The 18,580-nt window shown below is 42.3% G+C and overlaps 1 protein-coding gene across 2 annotated transcripts in view; it reads left to right on the forward strand.

Moving 5' to 3' along the window:
• The window catches only part of LOC112216014 (kelch domain-containing protein 8B-like), a 142,309-nt gene that overhangs the window by 28,367 nt on the left and 95,362 nt on the right, over positions 1-18,580 (forward strand). For both annotated transcript variants that reach the window (XR_002948269.2, XM_024375579.2), the window contains exon 2: positions 5,905-8,291. Coding sequence is in view for 1 of the 2 variants with exons in the window: in XM_024375579.2 (XP_024231347.2) it covers positions 7,901-8,291 (391 nt within the window). In the remaining variant the exon portion in view is untranslated. The remainder of the gene's footprint in view (positions 1-5,904; positions 8,292-18,580) is intronic.

The following is an 18,580-nucleotide window of genomic DNA, read 5'->3' on the forward strand; positions in this document are numbered from 1 at the left end:
TTTTCCTATTCCATCCTTACTGTATCTCTCTGTTGGTTTCAGCTGTTTCTAAATCATTCCTCCCTCTATCTCTCTCCTTTTATTTGTCCACCTCTCTCCTCTCTCTCCCTTCCTTTCACACTCCCCTTCCTCCCTGTATCTATTTAAAGAGGACATGAGATCTAGGATATCATGGTTCAGAAGTAGATGATCTGAATGGAATACATCTGAGGTCCCTAGACACCCAGTCATGTCAAAAAGCTGCAGCCGAGAGAGAAAGTGCCAGTGCTGTTCTGCTTGCTCTCTGTGGAGAGATTTTGATCAGTGGAAGGGAATGTGTTTTGTCTCCGCAAGTGCCCTGTTGGCCACATATTTAGCTGTGGTGGTATCATAGACATGACAGCTCCTATTTCCTCTCTCTCTCCCTGTCTCTCTGTCTGATACGTATGCAGTTAGCAGTGAAGTCTCAGTCTTGCACTCTATGCCATGACAACAAATATGACAAAGACAGCACAATGCAAGTGATAGGGGATCGATGAGACTTGATATAAAGTCAGTAGGTAAATCTACATCTGATTAGGTGGAAGAAGGAGAGGGGTTAACGTTACAGCTTGTAGTCTATATCATGGTTGTATTAATGGATCGTTCTCTGAAAATGGCCAAACCTGCTGATGTATCTATCACAGTTTATATTTGCTGGGGCATATGTTACATTTTCTCTCTTAGCCTCTTTTAGTGAGATTAATCTCGTGGCTGTCTCAGTGGCTCAGTAGGAAATACCTCTTGTTATCCTGGGTTGGATCAGGACCCCTGCAGCTGTACATACAGGACTGAGAGGAGGGCACTTTTAGAATGACCATCTCTCTCTCAGCTAAGTTTGGTTCCTAACACCTAACAGCATTGCTTGCTGTTTAGGATTTTAGGCTAGGTTTCTGTATAGCACTTTGTGACATCTGCTTGTGTAAAAATAGATTAATACATTTGATTGATTGACTGTTATATTCTGATTGAAATACTGTTATATTCTGGGATATACTGTAGATTGCTGTACAGAGTTCAAACTTGACTTTACTTCTGATGAGATTAGGATCATGGGGATGGTGGATGAACCCTCGTAGGTGTTATTCTGGCTCATGGGTATTTGTCAGCCGGTATGTGAGCCTAGAGGGTCATGAGTCTGTTGTGTGGCTGCTGTGGTGCGAGTTATACCAGGGCCTTCAGTTCTGATTATCCAAGGCTGGATTGGGCTGTCTTCATGGTGTTGGTCAGTGGAGCGTCTGATTGGACAGTTGACCTAAGGGGTACCAGTGGCCATTTTTCCTGCTGTTTCATTAGAGTGGCAGCTGAGTCCAGTGATCAGAAATGTTTTATTTCTTTCTTCCCACCTCTTCCTCGGTTCTGATTAGGTGGAATACAGCAACGACCGGAAGTTACTTTTTCATAGCAGGTTAGGATAATTCTTGTGGCAGTTTAGGAGAATTAGGTTCAGGTTAGGAAAAAGGTCAGGGGTAGCTAAAATGCTCTCCTAACTTTCATCGAAGAGTCACTTCCAGCCATAGCTGTAATTCCTATAGTCACAACCCTATCCCTCTCTCTATCTCAAATGCAAATGCAAATTCACCATTCATCATATCACTCTCTTTTCCTATTTCTTTCTCTCTCTCTCACCATCTTTTTCTCTCACGTTCTCTCACTTTGTATTTAGCTCTCACATTCTTCCTCCCCCTGTACTCATTCCCTCTCTGTCTCTCTCCATTTATCCCTCCTCCATTCCTCTTTCTCTCTCTTTCTCTTGTTCACAATATAAATTAGTGTGTGTATGCATGTGTGTGTGTACTGTCAGACTGTAAATGATTTTTCACACGCTACTTTAATCTCAATTGAAATTCTCCATCCTCTTTGTGTGTGTCTGCTGGTTCCCTCCATTTGTTAATCACTCTTTTCTTTGGGGAAGGGGCAGCCTGATCGTTGTGAAGACGCTTTGATTAGTTCTACGATGTGCTGGATCTGCCCAGACAGTTGACAGACATTAGCCCTCCATGGGCATCTCCATTTAGCCAAATCGACCAGAGTGGTTGTGATTGTCTCATCAGCATGTTAGTTGCCAAGCCCAGAGAACCAGAAGGCTCTTGGACATGCTGTAATACCAACTGTTAAAGGGTTTCTGACAATGTAGATAGACATTTTGTTATTTATAGAGATACCATCACATTTTTTTTCATTTCAGGGTTGATATAAAGTGTTTTTTTGCTGGCAACATTAACATTTCCTTTGATTGCAATATTTGGACCTGATGTATAACTGAAGAGCTACCAAGCTTGTATGCATGCATACTCAAAGAGGAAGCTATTTACCATCTCTCCGCATTCATTTGCACTGATCAGTGGAAAACAATTTACCCCCAAATGATTTAAATATGCAACACATTTCAGTGTTCTACTACCATTCCATAATGAACTTAACCCTCATGTCCATGCATATATTCATGCATATCTCTGTCAATGTGTGTGTAATTTTCAAGTTACTGCATGTAGGCTATCATTGCTATTGAGGTTTTATCTGTATATGATATATTCTGAGCTTGGTATTGCCTGTGGCTTGTTCTCTTGATACTGTTTTTTTAAGCTCTTCTTCCTCTCAGATCCTCGCTGTGCTCAGTCCCTCTGGGACACGGGGGGGTGGGGGGGGGGCTTGTGTAAGACGACTGTCAGCAGGGACGGGAGAGGGGTGTTTGTTGCAGAGGGACAGAGGAGAACCATGATGAGGTGGTTGTAAAAATGTTTAACCGTTTTGAGTTTTAGTCTTGAAAGGTGCCAGCTGTAGTAATTATGCAATTGTCTCTGGGTGCATTTTCTGAAGAGAAGACAGAAAAGCCCTCACAAAACCTACCCAGGAACCATAGCCGGGGGAAGTAGTTTTCCCAAGCTGCAGATGGCTATATCGGTCCACTAATACAGAACGATTAAAGGCCCAGTGCACAACTTTTTAGTTGTAAAAACTGAATGCCTTCAACTGAAATGTGTCTTCCGCATTTAACCAAACCCCTCTCAATCAGAGAGGTGTGGGGGGATGCCTTAATCGACATCCACATCTTCGGTGCCTGGGGAACAGTGGGTTAAGGTGGCACACCTCGGGCAGAATGACACATTTTTACCTTGTCAGCTTGTCAGGAATTCGATCCAGCAACCTTTCGGTTACTGGCCCAATGCTCGAACCACTAGGCTACCTGCCACCCCTTTTGACTGGTACTGTATATACAAAAGTTTGGACATACCTACTCATTCAAGTTATTTTATTTTTTACTATTTTCTAAAATTGTAGAATAATAATGAAGACATCAAAACTATGAAATAACACACATGGAATCATGTAGTAACAAAAAGTGTTAAACAAATCAAAATATATTTGAGATAAGTAGCCACCCTTTTCCTTGATGACAGCTTTAAACACTCTTGGCAGTCACTCAACCAGATTCACCTGGAATGCTTTTCCAACGGTCTTGAAGGAGTTCCCACATATGCTGAGCACTTGTTGGCTGCTTTTCCTTCACTTTGCGGTCCAACTCATCCCAAACCATCTCAATTGGGTTGAGGTCGGGTGATCGTGGAGGCCAGATCATCTGATGCCGCACTCCATCGCTCTCCTTCTTGGTCAAATAGTCCTTACACAGCCTGGAGGTGAGTTGGGTCATTATCCTATTGAAAAACAGACGATAGTCCCGCTAAGTCCAAACCAGATGGGATGCCGTATCGTGCCAGTATGCTGTGGTAGCATGCTGGTTAAGTGTGCCTTAAATTCTAAATAAATCACAGACTGGGTCACCAGCAAAGCACCATCACACCACCTACTCCATGCTTTACGGTGGGAACTACACATGAGGAGATCATCCATTCACCCACAGTGCTGACAAAGACACAGCAGCTGGAACCAAAAATCTCAAATTTGGACTCCAGACCAAAGCACAGCTTTCCACCAGTCTAATGTCCATTGCTCATACACACAGTCTCCTCTGAAAAGTTGATGTTGAGGTGTGTTTGTCTTTATTTGTACTATTTTCTACATTGTGAAGCTGGTTGAGAGAATGCCAAGAGTGTGCAAAGCTGTCATCAAGGCAAAAGGTGTCTACTTTGAATATAAAATATATTTTGATTTGTTTAACACTTTTTTGCTTAGTACATGAATCCATATATGTTATTTCATAGGTTTGATGTCTTCACTTTTATTCTACAATGTAGAAAATAATCAAAATAAAGAAAAACCCTTGAATGAGTAGGTGTCTCCAAACCTTTTGACTGGTACTGTATATTTGTTTGATTTTTCAGGGGGTGCTGCAGCTGCCTCAGCACCCCTACTTTCTGTGGCTATGGCAGGAAGTGAAACACATCCTCCTTCTGAGGCTACCTATTAAGACCTGTACTCCTGCTGTAGCCTACAAGAGGTTTCAAGGGCTGAAGCCCCAACAGCACATTATTATGGCTTATACTGTTGACCAGATTCTGACTCATAATAGTAATAATAAGAGGTCTGCAATTCAGATACACATCAATTAGTTAATCATTAGTTCAACATTTAACTCAATTCAAATGTACATATTGATAATATTAATCAGAACCAAGAATAATATGCATATTTGTTTCACAATCCTGGCTATTGACTATTGTCTTTTGTGTGAATACCAAAGCTCCCCTCTAAATATGAGTCGAGTACTCCTGACAAAACCGTACTAGTGGTAAAATATCAACTCCATGCGTGACTGAATGAGTTTGATGTGATGCTCAGGAGGGGCCCAGGGGTATGCTGGGCCTGTCGTATGGGCCCGCCGTATGGGTCGCCTCACAGCTTATTACTGTGGCATTGACATCATATGCAGCTGAGCAGCCCTTCTGGGGTCTGATGGGGTTTCAGCGGTTGGAAGTGTGACTTCTCTGGGTCTGAAGCCTGCCTCTGTCTCTAGCTATCTCTCTCCCTGTCTCTTTCTCTGTCTCTCTTTCACTCTCTCCCCATTTCAGAGGGTCTCTATCTGCTGTCTGTCTGCTCAAAGAGAGAGGGGGAGTTCACAGCCGGCGCAAGGAGGAAGGGAAAGAAAGGGATGAAAAGAGAGAGGGAAAGGGCATCCGAAGATAACAAAAGGAGTATAGTCATGAAAGGGTGAATTTACACATTAAAGACCCTCGAAAAGTCTGGCATTTGCACATCCAAACCAATGTACCATACATACTCCACACGCCACAGTCTCTGGGATTCTTAATGCAATAGTTCCCATTTTAAAGATACTGTTTACATTGCATTTCTTCGGTAATAATATACAATACATATTCTTTTTGAAGAGTAAAATGAACTGACATATAAATAGATGTTAAGTGAGCCAGGCAGATATAAAAGGCATAATGGTAGTGTTGTCATGGTACTGATCTCAGTATCAGTGGCCTTGACTGAGCCTGCAGAGTCAAGTGCTTTGAATTCACCTATTGAGACACATCAAAGACAATCTATCTAGCAGGTCACACACAGCAGCTCAAAAGGTTTGTGAAAAAACCAACAGTGATATCCAGGACCCACTCCACCGGTAAATATAGTGGCACCTGAACATTGTTGCAATAAATATGTACCAACGAACGAAATCAAGACTATTTCCCGTTACTATTGTGTTTTGATGTCTTTTTCAATCTGTGTGGGGAAATCATAAAAGTGCATCTGACTGTTGTCGTCAAGGGAGTTTATTCCACTGTGGTTCATTCTGTTGGGATTTGTTTAGCTTGATTTAATTACATGACAGGTAGTCCCACCTGAGGAGGCACTCAATTACTGGTGCTCTCTCTCTCTCTCATTCTATCTCTCTCCCTCTTTTTATCTCTCCACAGTTTACCTGCAAGTTAATTGATTGTTTTTCTCTTGTTCTGTCTTGTTTAATTTACCCTCCTGCAGGAGTAAGAGCTTAGGTAAGCTCCTCCAGGACCTTTTCTGCCACAACACAACTACCCGCTTCTCCTCCAATCACCCCTGGACTACACCTACCACTGAGGAAGAGCTTCAGGAGACTACCGGGAGAGTCAGATTCCTGCCCCTGGAATACCAACAAGTGTGCATCCTTTTACACTTTTCATCCTTAATTTTAAATCCACCTACTCTGATTACGAGGGGGGGGATGTTTGCTAGCATCTCTGGCCTCTTGGAATCGATCCTGTGGGAACTGTTCTAGTTTTGAGCCTGCATTCCTTCAGCTGACTCGGCCCATCTGGTGTGTTTCTATTCAACACTTTCAGGAACTAACACAAATCTAGTACTCTGCTGCAGGGATACATTGGTACATTGTAACCTAACAACAAGCCCTATCAGAAGAGGTAAAGAGGAGAGGCCCATCTTAGAGTGTGCCCGCTGGGCACAGATGTCAATTCAATGTCTTTTCCACGTTGGTTCAACCTAATTTCATTGGAATGACGTGGAAGCAACATTAATTCAACCAGTGTGTGCCCAGTGGGTGGTGTGTTAGAGCTAGTGGAAGATACACCTGTGGACTTATAAGAGGCTCTGCAGAAGAAGACCTGATCCTTCATGAACTGTAAAAACACAGGGTCTCTCTGAAGAGATATCTGTCCATCTTTTCTCTCTGGGTGGAGTAACCCCTTCCTGCACTCAGCCAGCGTCACACCTCCGGGCCTCTAACGATTGCTCTACATCTCCCCATATCTGTCTATCTCTGTCTGTTTTCTCTCTATCTTTCTTTTTCACCTGTCTACTTCACTTTGCCCTCTCTCAATTTCTCTCCTCCTCCCCATTCATTCTCTTTTTCTCCTTTTCCACAACACCCATTTCTGTCACATGCTCTCTCTGTTCTCATAATTAACGATGCTTGTCTACCAATTAGACATTCAGTCGGTGCGACCCGAACCCTGAGAGCCCCAGTGGAAGCAGGGACCTTTGGTGTACTGCTGGTGTGTGGATCGTGCTGTCCTAGACCTCCACCCCCCACCCCCCAGTACCCCCTGTCATTGGCCTTGGCTGTAAATGTCACGGCGCGGGCTGCCCACGGCTGAATCGTCCACAGGGTCACAGGGCTGGCTTTTTTATTTTCCACAGGCCAGGATCTCTGTGGGAGCCTCACTGTGTCTCAGGGGAACAAAAGTTACTCCTCAGCCCCAGTTGGGCCCTGACAGCTGCCTTCTGGAATTTAGTGTTTTGGTCTAATTAGAAACTTTCTGTCTGACCTCAAGAGCTTATTCCTATTATACTTGGAGGGAGTTTTCATTTGAAGCCTTTGTTCGGTTTTGTTTTTTACCCTCTTCACCAGATAACAGCTGAAGCCCAGGATAATTGCCTTTAGCTGAGAATGTGAATGCAGGTTCCTTCCAAGTCATTGCAGTGGATTATCATGAATGATCATTACCGTGAAGGTCACACCCTGTAGGTTTTTCTCCTTCGTTGTTTGATCCAGCTCCATCTTCCACTTGACGCTAACACTTCACAGGGATTGTGCATAAAGCCGGGCACACCTTTTGCATGTGTTCGCTATAGGAAGCCTTCAAAAAACCTTGTTTTAGTGTATTCCTCTCTAGAGAGCAGCGCACAGCTGCACAACAATCAACTGCGGTGATTTTTTTACCAAAATAAAGGCCCTTGAATGGAGTAAAATGAGAAATAAAGGGCAGATGGCAACCCTGCTTTAAAACATCAACAAATTCATTAATACAACATTGGGTGGTAGAGGCATTTGGCAAAGTGCTGAAGTAGCCTCTCTCCCCCCCCCCCCCTCTCTTTCTCTGTCACGTTCCCTCTCTCACTAGAGACAGGGGATCAGGTAGCAGAGCAGAAAGACTGGAGGTTGATCCGCAGTGCCCCTGCTTCTCTGTTTGTTGTGTTTTTGTTTGTCCCCCCACCCGTCTGTGCATGTAATGACCCATCACCTTCGTCAGCCTCAGGAGAGATGCCTATACTCGAGATGGCAGTGAGCCTAGTCAAGTCCCTGTACTGGGAAGTGTTCCCCCCCATGTCCACGTGCAGGGTCTACTGCACCCCTGTGTTCCATGACGGCCTGCTCTATGTGCTCGGGGGCTGCAGTGAGACAGGCCTACCTCTAGACACTGCCGAGGTGCTGGACATAGAGAGCCAGACATGGACCCAGTTACCTCCACTCCCTACAGCCCGTGCGGGGGCATCAGCGGTGGCCCTGGGGGGTCAGGTGATGGTAATGGGGGGCATGGATGGCCAGCAGAGCCCCCTGTCCTCCGTGGAGGTCTACAACCCTGACGAGGGCAAGTGGGAGAGGAAGGCCAACCTAGGACAACCCTCCATGGGCATCACCTCATTAGAGAAAGGTAAGAGTCCACCTCATACTGTACTACTGCTGCAACAGGATAGTATAATGTTGAGCTCCAACCCTCTCACTCTGCAGTTTAATAATTGAACTGTGAATTGTACTGGAAAAGGCTTTCCACCACCCTGACAAGTTCTCTCAGGAGCAGGTTCTCTTTAGTTCTAATTAACTAGTGTCACTAAGACCTTTAAGACTGTTATGCATATTGAGGAGCTTTAGTTGTTGTCTCGAGCTGTGGTTTAGAAGAATACCTCATCCTGATTAAGTAAACATATTGGATAGGAAACCATTTCCCCTTTCTCTGGCATCTGAGAGTTGTCTCAAGTTTTGTGCAGCACCAGTCAAAAGTTTGGACACACCTACTCATTGCAGTGTTTTTCTTTATTTTTTACTGTTTTCTACATTGTAGAATACTAGTGAAGACATCAAAACTATGAAATAACACATATGGAATCTTGTAGTAACCAAAAAAGTGTTAAACGAATCAAAATAGCCACCCTTTGCCTTGATGACAGCTTTGCACACTGTTGTCATTCTCTCAACCAGCTGCACCTGGAATGCTTGAAGTTCTTGAAGGAGTTCCCACATATGCTGAGCACTTGTAGGCTGATTTTCCTTCACTCTGTGGTCCAACTCATACCAAACCATCTCAATTGGGTTGAGGTCGGGTGATTGTGGAGGCCAGGTCATCTGATACAGCACTCCATCACTCTCCTTCTTGGTCAAATAGCCCTTACACAGCCTGGAGGTGTGTTAGGTCGTTGGCCTGTTGAAAAACAAATGATAGTTCCACTATGCGCAAACCAGATGGGATGGCATATCACTGCAGAATGCTGTGGTAGCCATGCTGGTTAAGTGTGCCTTAAATTCTAAATAAATCACAGACAGTGTCACCAGCAAAGCACCCCCACACCATCACACCACCTCCTCCATGCTTCACGGTGGGAACCACACACGCGGAAATCAGCCGTTCAACTATTCGGTGGTTGGAACCAAAAATATCTTCTTCTTATTAGTGTCCTTAAGTAGTGGTTTCTTTGCAGAAATTCAACCACGAAGGACTGATTTGCACAGTCACCTCTGAATAGTTGATGGTGTGATGTGTCTGTTACTTGAACTCTGTGAAGCATTTATTTGGGCGGCAATTTCTGAGCTTGGTAACTCTTATGAACTTATCCTCTTTAGCAGAGTTAACTCTGGGTCTTCCGTTCCTGTGGCAGTCATCATGAGAGTCAGTTTCATCATAGGGCTTGATGGCTTTTGTGACTGTACCTGAAGAAACTTAAACGTTTTTGAAATGTTCCGCATTGACTGACCTTCATGTCTTAAAGTAATGATGGACTGTCATTTCTCTTCATTTATTTGAGCTCTTCTTGTCATAATATGGACCTGGTCTTTTACCAAATAGGGCTATCTTCTGTATACCACCCCTACCTTGTCACAACATACACAGCTGATTGGCTCAAACGCATTAAGAAGGATAGAAATTCCACAAATTTAAGGCACACCTGTTAATTGAAACTGTTCCAGGTGACTACCTCATGAAGCTGGTTGAGAGAATGCCAAGAGTGTGCAATGCTGTCATCAAGGAAAGGGTGGCTACTTTGAAGAATCTCGAATACAACATATATTTTGATTTGCTTAACACTTTTTTGGTTACTACATGATTCCATATGTGTTATTTCATAGTTTTGATGACTTCACTATTATTGTACAATGTAGAAAATAGTAAAAATAAAGAAAAACCTTGCAATGAGTAGGTGTTTCCAAAATGTTTACTGTTACTGTAAATACACTACCTTTCCTTTTTAAAGATCTATATAGACAGCAGACACATACGCATACTGTCATTTTAACTTGTACATTTGATAAGAAGGTATCATTAATAACGACACATGATTTCTTGTGTTTTTACTTTCTTCCAAAAGGTCAGAACAGATATGAGGCATAAACATTCTTTATACCACGGCGTTGTTGAATACTTGTTTCTGATTGGCTTGAAGGGCATTCTAAGGGATAATCAATGAGGGGCTCTGCGTTCTATGGAAAATAATGAAGGACCCGGAAGGTGTGTTCCACGACACGCAGAGTGGAACTGACCTTCCACTGAGTTGCATTATTTTCCAGAAAACGCATAGAGCCCTGAGTTGATAATCCCTTTCATACCAGGGTTATAATTTAGCACATTTGCCACTAGAAATGTGTTAATTTGCTGGTAGGAATGTTTTCAATTCAACTTTTGCTTTCAAAAGCAGCTCAAACAGAACATTTAAGGATGAACTATAGCCAATGAATTCTACCGAGCTGATATATCGTGGTCTATAGGGTCTAATCGTGAATGCTGATTGGTTAAAACCGTAAATGGTGTCTATTCCGCCCATATACTCTGTTCCATCTGACTGCTCAATCCACTGTCTCGTCAGCCCTGCCAGGCAATTTATAAACTTGATCTCCACTACATTATCTCACATTTCTTTTCGGCTAGCATTTCGTTTTCAACAGCGGAGATTTGTATATACCTTGCTTTCTGTTTCCGACATTTGCAACATTGTTTCAATATTCAAATTCAATCTCCAGCTGTCTCGTAGTCATGAACATGTCGGAACGAGACAAAGGCAGCGAAATCATGAATCAGCTGGCATCATTTGTATGGATATATACAAATAAATGTCAATTGAAAAAAGGTCAATGGAAACCAAGTGCAGCTAGTTAGCGGCCTTTCCAGCTTCAGTTTGAAGTGATTGTGTTAGCTGTGTTGTTGGCTAGATCCTCTGACCAACAGTGTCCTGATGAGTGAGCACATTTATCACAGGCGAAATCATGCCTCATTAGATCATTGTGATGGATGTATACAAATACATGTCTCTAGAAAACAGCTTAAAAAAATGCAAGTGCATCTACTTTGCTGTTATTCTGGCTGCACTTTTTGACATGACTGTAAGTTAGCTGTAGTTGTCTAGCTAGCAAGCAAGGGATAAAAACATTGCCAGCCAGTATGGCAATGGAACATTTAGAACTAATGACTGGGTCGCGTCCATAGATACAGAACAAAAAGACAATGACTGGGTCTTGTCTCTGGCAACGGAACCGATAGAACGACCAGCCGGCTTGGTCAGCAACCCTAGATTGAAAGGGTCTATTTCTATGTGAATTAATGAGGAGACGGAACACACCTAAATTCAAACTGTTGTTAGAAAATACAAATTCTTAGAAAATCATTTGAAATTGAAACATAGCCTATAGATAAGTAGCAAGCAGCGCGTGTTAACTGTCCTGTTGCGTAACGATTACATTTTGGAACAGCGAGTGTATTCTGACATCACCTGCATAAAACGACTCACGCCATTAGAGCTCACGGGTGAAAAGGTTAAAACATTATTGCCATTGTTGAAATCGATTTTCATAAATAGTTAGCAAGCTAATATTTAGGAGGACTGATGGTTTGACTAGCTAGCAAGCTTGTTTGTTAGGTGACCATGGCAACTAGTACAGCCATCTACTAAACTTGCAAGCAACTTCATGACTACCTCATGAAGCTGATTGAGAGAATGCCAAGAGTGTGTAAAGCTGTCATCAAGGCAAAGGGTAGCTACTTTGAACAATCTCAAATGCAAAATATATTTTGATTTGTTTAACACTTTTTTGGTTACTACATGATCTCATATGTGTTATTTCATAGTTTTGATGTCTTCACTAATATTCTACAATGTAGAAAATAGTACAAATAAAGAAAAACCCTGTAATGACTAGGTGTGTCCAAACGTTTGACTGGTACTGTATGCTTATGCAGTTTGAAGAGCTGCTGGAGAGAGAAGATATATGGATGTTTAGCTTTAAGTGCTCCTCTGCAGTTTCCTGTTGCTCTCTGTTTACATTACTACTTACCAGACGGCTGCATCACCATGACCTTTCAAGGTCATAATAATATAGAGTCGTACTGAAGATAGGAAACAGCACAGGTAGACAAGTGACTTAGTTCAGCATAGGTGAAGTGTTGTTTCCATTGCGTTTTCTGTAGGCGGTTTCAGTTGTTTACGCACATGAATGTGAACATGCTTCTACTTTAGGCCTCTGGGTTTCACAAGTATCCCTGGGTACAAGAGAGAGTGGAACTTTGTTAAAACACTCTCAGTGTACTATGAGTGGGAGCGATTATGGTTTTAAACTCTGTGAATAATCACTGGTAAAGCTTATGGAAATATACTTTCTGTTACCTTTTCAGGCCTTTGTGACTGACTTCCCCCCTCTTGTTTGTTTTGTTTTTAATGATTCATCACAAGTGTTTGATAGGGGTGTCACACAGCTGGCTGAGAGATGGCCTCATTCTGGAATATGTCAATTAGTCTCTGTGTGTTAGAGTGTGATGTTGACATCGGGTGTGATGTGAGAGGATGCCAATGAGTTATCAGTTGACAGTAGACAGAGACCATACCTGACTCCTGCTCTGTCCCAAAGCATGTCCAATATCAGCCTTGACCTACATCTACCTTATCTTCATCCACAGACGTTACATGTCATGTTTAATTGACTGTCTGGCATGACATAACATCTTGGTTACAGGTGCAAGCTAAAACATCCCGGTGTACAAATAATTAATTGTAGAGTATTTTCTGTTTCAATATGCCTGGTAGCATCTAATGCTGTTTTCACAAATCAGGCAACAAGTACCTTTGAGACAGGATATGGCTAAATGGATTATCATTGTATTCTGTAAAGTATTGAGTGTAAAAGTGAACTATGCGGAGCAGTAGCTCTGTTTCAACAGTACTCTATTTAATTTGCTGTCTCAGTAGTGCTCCTACTGTGCCAGTGAGGTTTGTCAGTGAGGTAGTCATGGCTTCCTGTGCTGTGTGGACTGGCAGCTGTAAGCTGTGTGTGGTAAGATAAACCAGAGGGGTATACTACAAAGCAGGATTAGCGAGCTAACTCGTCAGAATATTTGTGATATTATTTTGTAGAAAGATCAACTTGAAATGGGCATGGTCTAATTAATTTAACAAACGAATTACATATTTAAGTTGAGCTATGATTTTAAACATAAAATCAATAGTTATTTCTGGTTGCTTATCAAAGTTAGCTGGCTAACTCATTGATTTTGCTTTGTAGTGTACCCCTCTGGTCTCTGACTTGTGCTCTAAACTTCCCAACCTATCAGCTTCTCCACTGATACTTCCTGATGTCTCTCTGACAGCTGAGTGACAGTTGGCTCTGAGGCTAGCCCCTCAGCCCCTCAGCACATCACATCATGCAGAATAGACAGTTGTATTCTTACCCACCTCTTCCCCATCTCTCACTCCTCTTATCAAACTCTGTTTTTCTCTCTTTAACCATTTTCCTTCTCACTCCTTCACTCACACTCTTGGTCGTGCAGTCAACTGATCAAGCGAGCATTGCTGTTGCTTAGCAACAAGTGTGTGTGTGTGTATGTTTGTATTTAGATGTGTGACAGCGAGAGTGTGTGTGTGTTGGGGTGAAGAGCAACCCAGAGAGCACAACAGCATCATTTTTTAAAACCGTGGTGACACAACCCAGAGAGCACAACAGCACTGTTTTTAACTGTGGTGACACAACCCAGAGAGCACAACAGCACTGTTTTTAACCGTGGTGACACAACCCAGAGAGCACAACAGCATCATTTTTAACTGTGGTGACACAGCCCAGAGAGCACAACAGCACTGTTTTTAACTGTGGTGACACAACCCAGAGAGCACAACAGCATCATTTTTAACTGTGGTGACACAACCCAGAGAGCACAACAGCACTGTTTTTAACTGTGGTGACACAACCCAGAGAGCACAACAGCATAGTTTTTAACCATGGTAACACAACCCAGAGAGCACAACAGCATCATTTTTAACTGTAGTGACACAAAGCAGAGAGCACAACATCATCGTTTTTAACCATGTTTGCGTCACCGTGCCAACCTTTGATTCCCTCTTCTCTTCTGTTGCTGTTTCTGTCAGTATTGTGAATGGCATGCATGGCTGGGGTTAGGCCCTGCCTTCTTCTCCTCTCCACCTCTGAACTGAATCCGTCTTCTCCTGTTTTTTCCTCCTGTTCAACCAGCTCCGTTACCACAGCCACCCATGTCTTGCCAATGGAGGTTTAAGCTTTTAATTTCACATTTAGCAGGAACAAGCCTGGTAAATTTCCCTTTCTACTTAATATGTGCTTCATATCTAAGATTATTCCAAATAGTGGCTGTAGTCTTTTGATGGGCTGTCAAGCCTTCCCCGTTGGCTGACCTGCTACTTGCCTGATTAAAAAGCAGTTCCACTGTGTTGTCATCTCCTTAGGTTTTATTACAACCATGTCTCAGAACTTCCTCTGCCAATTACTTCCAAGAGCTTGGCTCACTTAAATAGTCTTTTATGTCCTCGTTTGGTCGCACCAAGCTTCAGGTCTTGCTAGAGAATAATGTATTATGCAAAATAGTTCCAGAGCAAGCAGGGTCTCTGAAACACTTTGTATGATATGCTAATAGCCTGTTTTTTGGGTTGATCTGAACACATGGAACATTTTCATAACTTGTTTGTATCTATGTTCTGCAGCTGCAGTGTCACTATTATGTGAACAACAACAACAACATCCAAACACAAAGAAGTGAGACAGGAAATGGTAGAATTTCTCTTGTAAGAAGAAATAGACAGAGATTACAACGCTATTAGCTACCCTCCTGTCTCAATCAAATAGCAAACCCAACAGGATATGAACCCACTATGGCACTGTCCCCTGGGACACTCAACAATACAAAAGAGATTGTAATGAATTAACATTTTGATGGTCTTTATATCTTTCAGCCTGAAAACACTGTTTCATACTTACGTTTTTAATAAGCACAGCAGGACTTTTAAGGCATGCTTAATATGCATACACAGTCATATATACACACACATAAACACATACTTTGTTTTTGTGAAATATCAGGACTTTTTGTGGTGTAAAAATGTTTGACCGTTAAAGATCCTATTTTCCTGAACCCTTACCCCAACCTTAACCTAAACTTAACCCCCAAAACCCTAAACCTAACTTTAAACATAACCCTAAACCTAACATTAACTCCAAAACCCTAAATCTATGCCTTAAACATTTGAACAAATTCAGGACCTGATAAAGGTCCAGACTACCCTTTTCATGATATTCAGGTGAAATGTTAGTACTTTGGGGTCCAGATAATGTAGGAACACACACACACACACACACACACAGTTGAATGAAACCCGTTGAGGCCTCCAAGCCATTAGTCTCCTTCTCTCAGTGTTATTGTGTAATGGCCGTTTGATTTTATTTTGCGAGTGTGACCCCAGTGTGCGTCAGTGTTTTGTTTGACCATGGGGATCAGAGGAACCTGCGCTGAATAGGAGAGCAACACACAGACACACACTCACTAACGCGGTGTACAAACGAGGGTGTTTTTCGGGCTTTCAGAAATGCGTATCTGCCTGCAGCAGTAATGGAGTCGGTTTAGGTTCTTTCACGAGTCACATCGGAGCTCATTATCCCTGTGCCCAGTAGTGTGTGTTGTGTGTGAAGCCCTCCTGCCTATACTCTGTCCCACCGCCCACCCGCCTCCCATGTCTGATAGTCTGTCTGTACACTGTACCTTCACAGGAAAACATTCAATTTATGCTGCTGAAGCTATTTGTACTGCTATTCTGGGAAAAAACAAAGTACACCATTCCCATGAGATGTAATTGTTTGTTGCACAGATTCTGAATGCTACTGCACTGCGTTTGAAAGCTGATCCACTGTGACTAAAAACTTGTAGAATGTCATTACTTTGGCAAATAGATAGTGATGTATATAGATTAGGTCAAATTTAATGAAACATGGAGTCTCTTCCTTTCTCTTTTCTTTAGGGGCTGGCTGCCCCATCTTGACAAACTCTCACACACAGTAAAGCCACTCATAGTATATTAGAAAACCCAGGGCTTTGCTGTGGCTGATGTGATGTCATGGAGGGAGACAATTAAATAAACCCACCACAAAGAGAAAGTTTGCTAGCTTAGTGTCTTAAGCCTGGCAGCAGACAGCAGGCTCACTTCACTTTCCGGACAAGGAAGTTTCCTTCACCCAGGGGAGAGGGGAGGGTTTTGGGAAGACTATGCTGTGTTTCTGTACTGTAGAGTACACAGCAAGAGTCCGACAGGTTGCCTTTTCCGGAGACAGAGAGACCCTATTGTCCAGGGTGGGAAGGAGTGTCAAGCTGACAGATCCAGAACACTGTATAATTACCTCCCTATTCGTCACTTTGTTGAACATCTCAGCACACCTTCATATTCACAGTGACTTAAACAACCCACTATTCCTTTCTCTAGGGATATATATTACCATTAACTGAAATCATAGCCTAATAGGATAATGCTGACTTGCTAATAGAACATTACATTCTCATAGGCAGTTTCATCTTTAGGATTGTAGCTTCATCCTGCACGACCTATTCCCTCCAGTCACACTTCAATCGAGTACAGGCTTAACTGAACGAACAGAGGCAGAATGCAATATGGAATTTTATGAAATAGTTTGGGGTATGGCCTCGTCTCCGTGGAATGCTCCTCGGAACTAAGTGCTGATGACACATAGCCCTTTGCTGGACAGCTGGCATCGAAGCAGAAATCTTGCTTGTTTGTAGGTGACCAAATACTTATTTCCCACCATCATTTGCAAATAAATTCATCCTCCAATGTGATTTTCTGGATTTTTTTCTCATTTTGTCTGTCATAGTTGAAGTGTACCTATGATGACAATTACAGGCTTCTCATCTTTTTAAGTGGAGAACTTGCACAATTGGTGGCTGACTAAATACTTTTTTGCCCCACTGTACATCTACCCAACCACGCATGTCATAATGCAACATACAGTACCAGTCAAAAGTTTGAACACACTTACTCATTGCAGAATTTTTCTTTATTTTTACTATTTTCTATATTGGGAAGAAAGCTTCAATTATTTTTAATCTAACTGCATTGTCCAATTTACAGTAGCTATTACAGTGAAAGAATACCATGCTATTGTTTGAGGAGAGTGCACAATTATGAACTTGAAAATGTATTAATAAACCAATTAGGCACATTTGGGCAGTCTTGATACAACATTTTGAACAGATATGCAATGGTTCATTGGATCAGTCTAAAACTTTGCACATACACTGCTGCCATGTTGTGGCCAAATCTAAATTGCATCTGGGCGGGAATAATACATTATGGTCTTTCTCTTGCATTTCAAAGATGATGGTACAAAAAATAAAAACACATGTTTTTTCTTTGTATTATCTTTTACCAGATCTAATGTGTTATATTCTCCTACATTAATTTAACATTTCCACAAACTTCAAAGTGTTTTCCTTCAAATGGTATCAAGAATATGCATATCCTTGCTTCAGGTCATGAGCTACAGGCAGTTAGATTTGGGTATGTCATTTTAGGTGAAAATTTAAACAAAGGGTCCGATCCTTAAGAGGTTTGACATGAATGTTAGTCAATCCGGGAAAATTTCAAGAACTTTGAAATGTTCTTCAAGTGCAGTCGCTAAAACCGTCACGTGCTATGATGAAACTGTCTCTCATGATGACCGCCACAGGAATGGAAAACCCAGAGTTACCTCTGCTGCAGAGGATAAATTCATTAGAGTCATCAGATTGCAGACCAAATAAATGCTTCACAGAGTTCAAGTAACAAACACATCTCAACATCAGCTGTCTTCATGGTCAAATTTCTGCAAAGAAACCACTGCTAAAGGACACCAATAAGAAGAAGAGACTTGCTTGGGCCAAGAAACACGAGCAATGGATGTTAGACTGGTGGAAATCTGTCCTTTGGTCTGATGAGTCCAAATTTGATATTTTTGGTTCCAACCACCGTGTCTTTGTGACAAGCAGAGTAGGTGAACGGATGATCTCCGCATGTGTGGTTCCCACCGTGAACCATGGAGGTGTGATGGTGTGGGGGTGCTTTGCTGGTGTCTGTGATTTATTTCAAATTCAAGGCTCACTAAACCAGCATTGGGACCACAGTACTCTGCAGTGATACGCCATCCCACCTGGTTACATTTAGCAGGACTATAATTTGTTTTTCAACAGAACATTGACCCAAAACACAGGCTGTGTAAGGACTATTTTAGCAAGATTGAGAGTGATGGAATGCTGTATCAGATGACCTGGCCTCCACAATCACCCGACATCAACCCAGTTGAGATGGTTTGGGATGAGTTGGACCACAGAGTGAAAGAAAAGCAGCCAACAAGTGCTCAGCATATGTGGGAACTCCTTCAAGACTGTTGGAAAAGCATTCC

The sequence above is a fragment of the Oncorhynchus tshawytscha genome, linkage group LG16 (genome assembly GCF_018296145.1).
Source record: "Oncorhynchus tshawytscha isolate Ot180627B linkage group LG16, Otsh_v2.0, whole genome shotgun sequence".
Classification (NCBI taxonomy): Eukaryota; Metazoa; Chordata; class Actinopteri; order Salmoniformes; family Salmonidae; genus Oncorhynchus; species Oncorhynchus tshawytscha.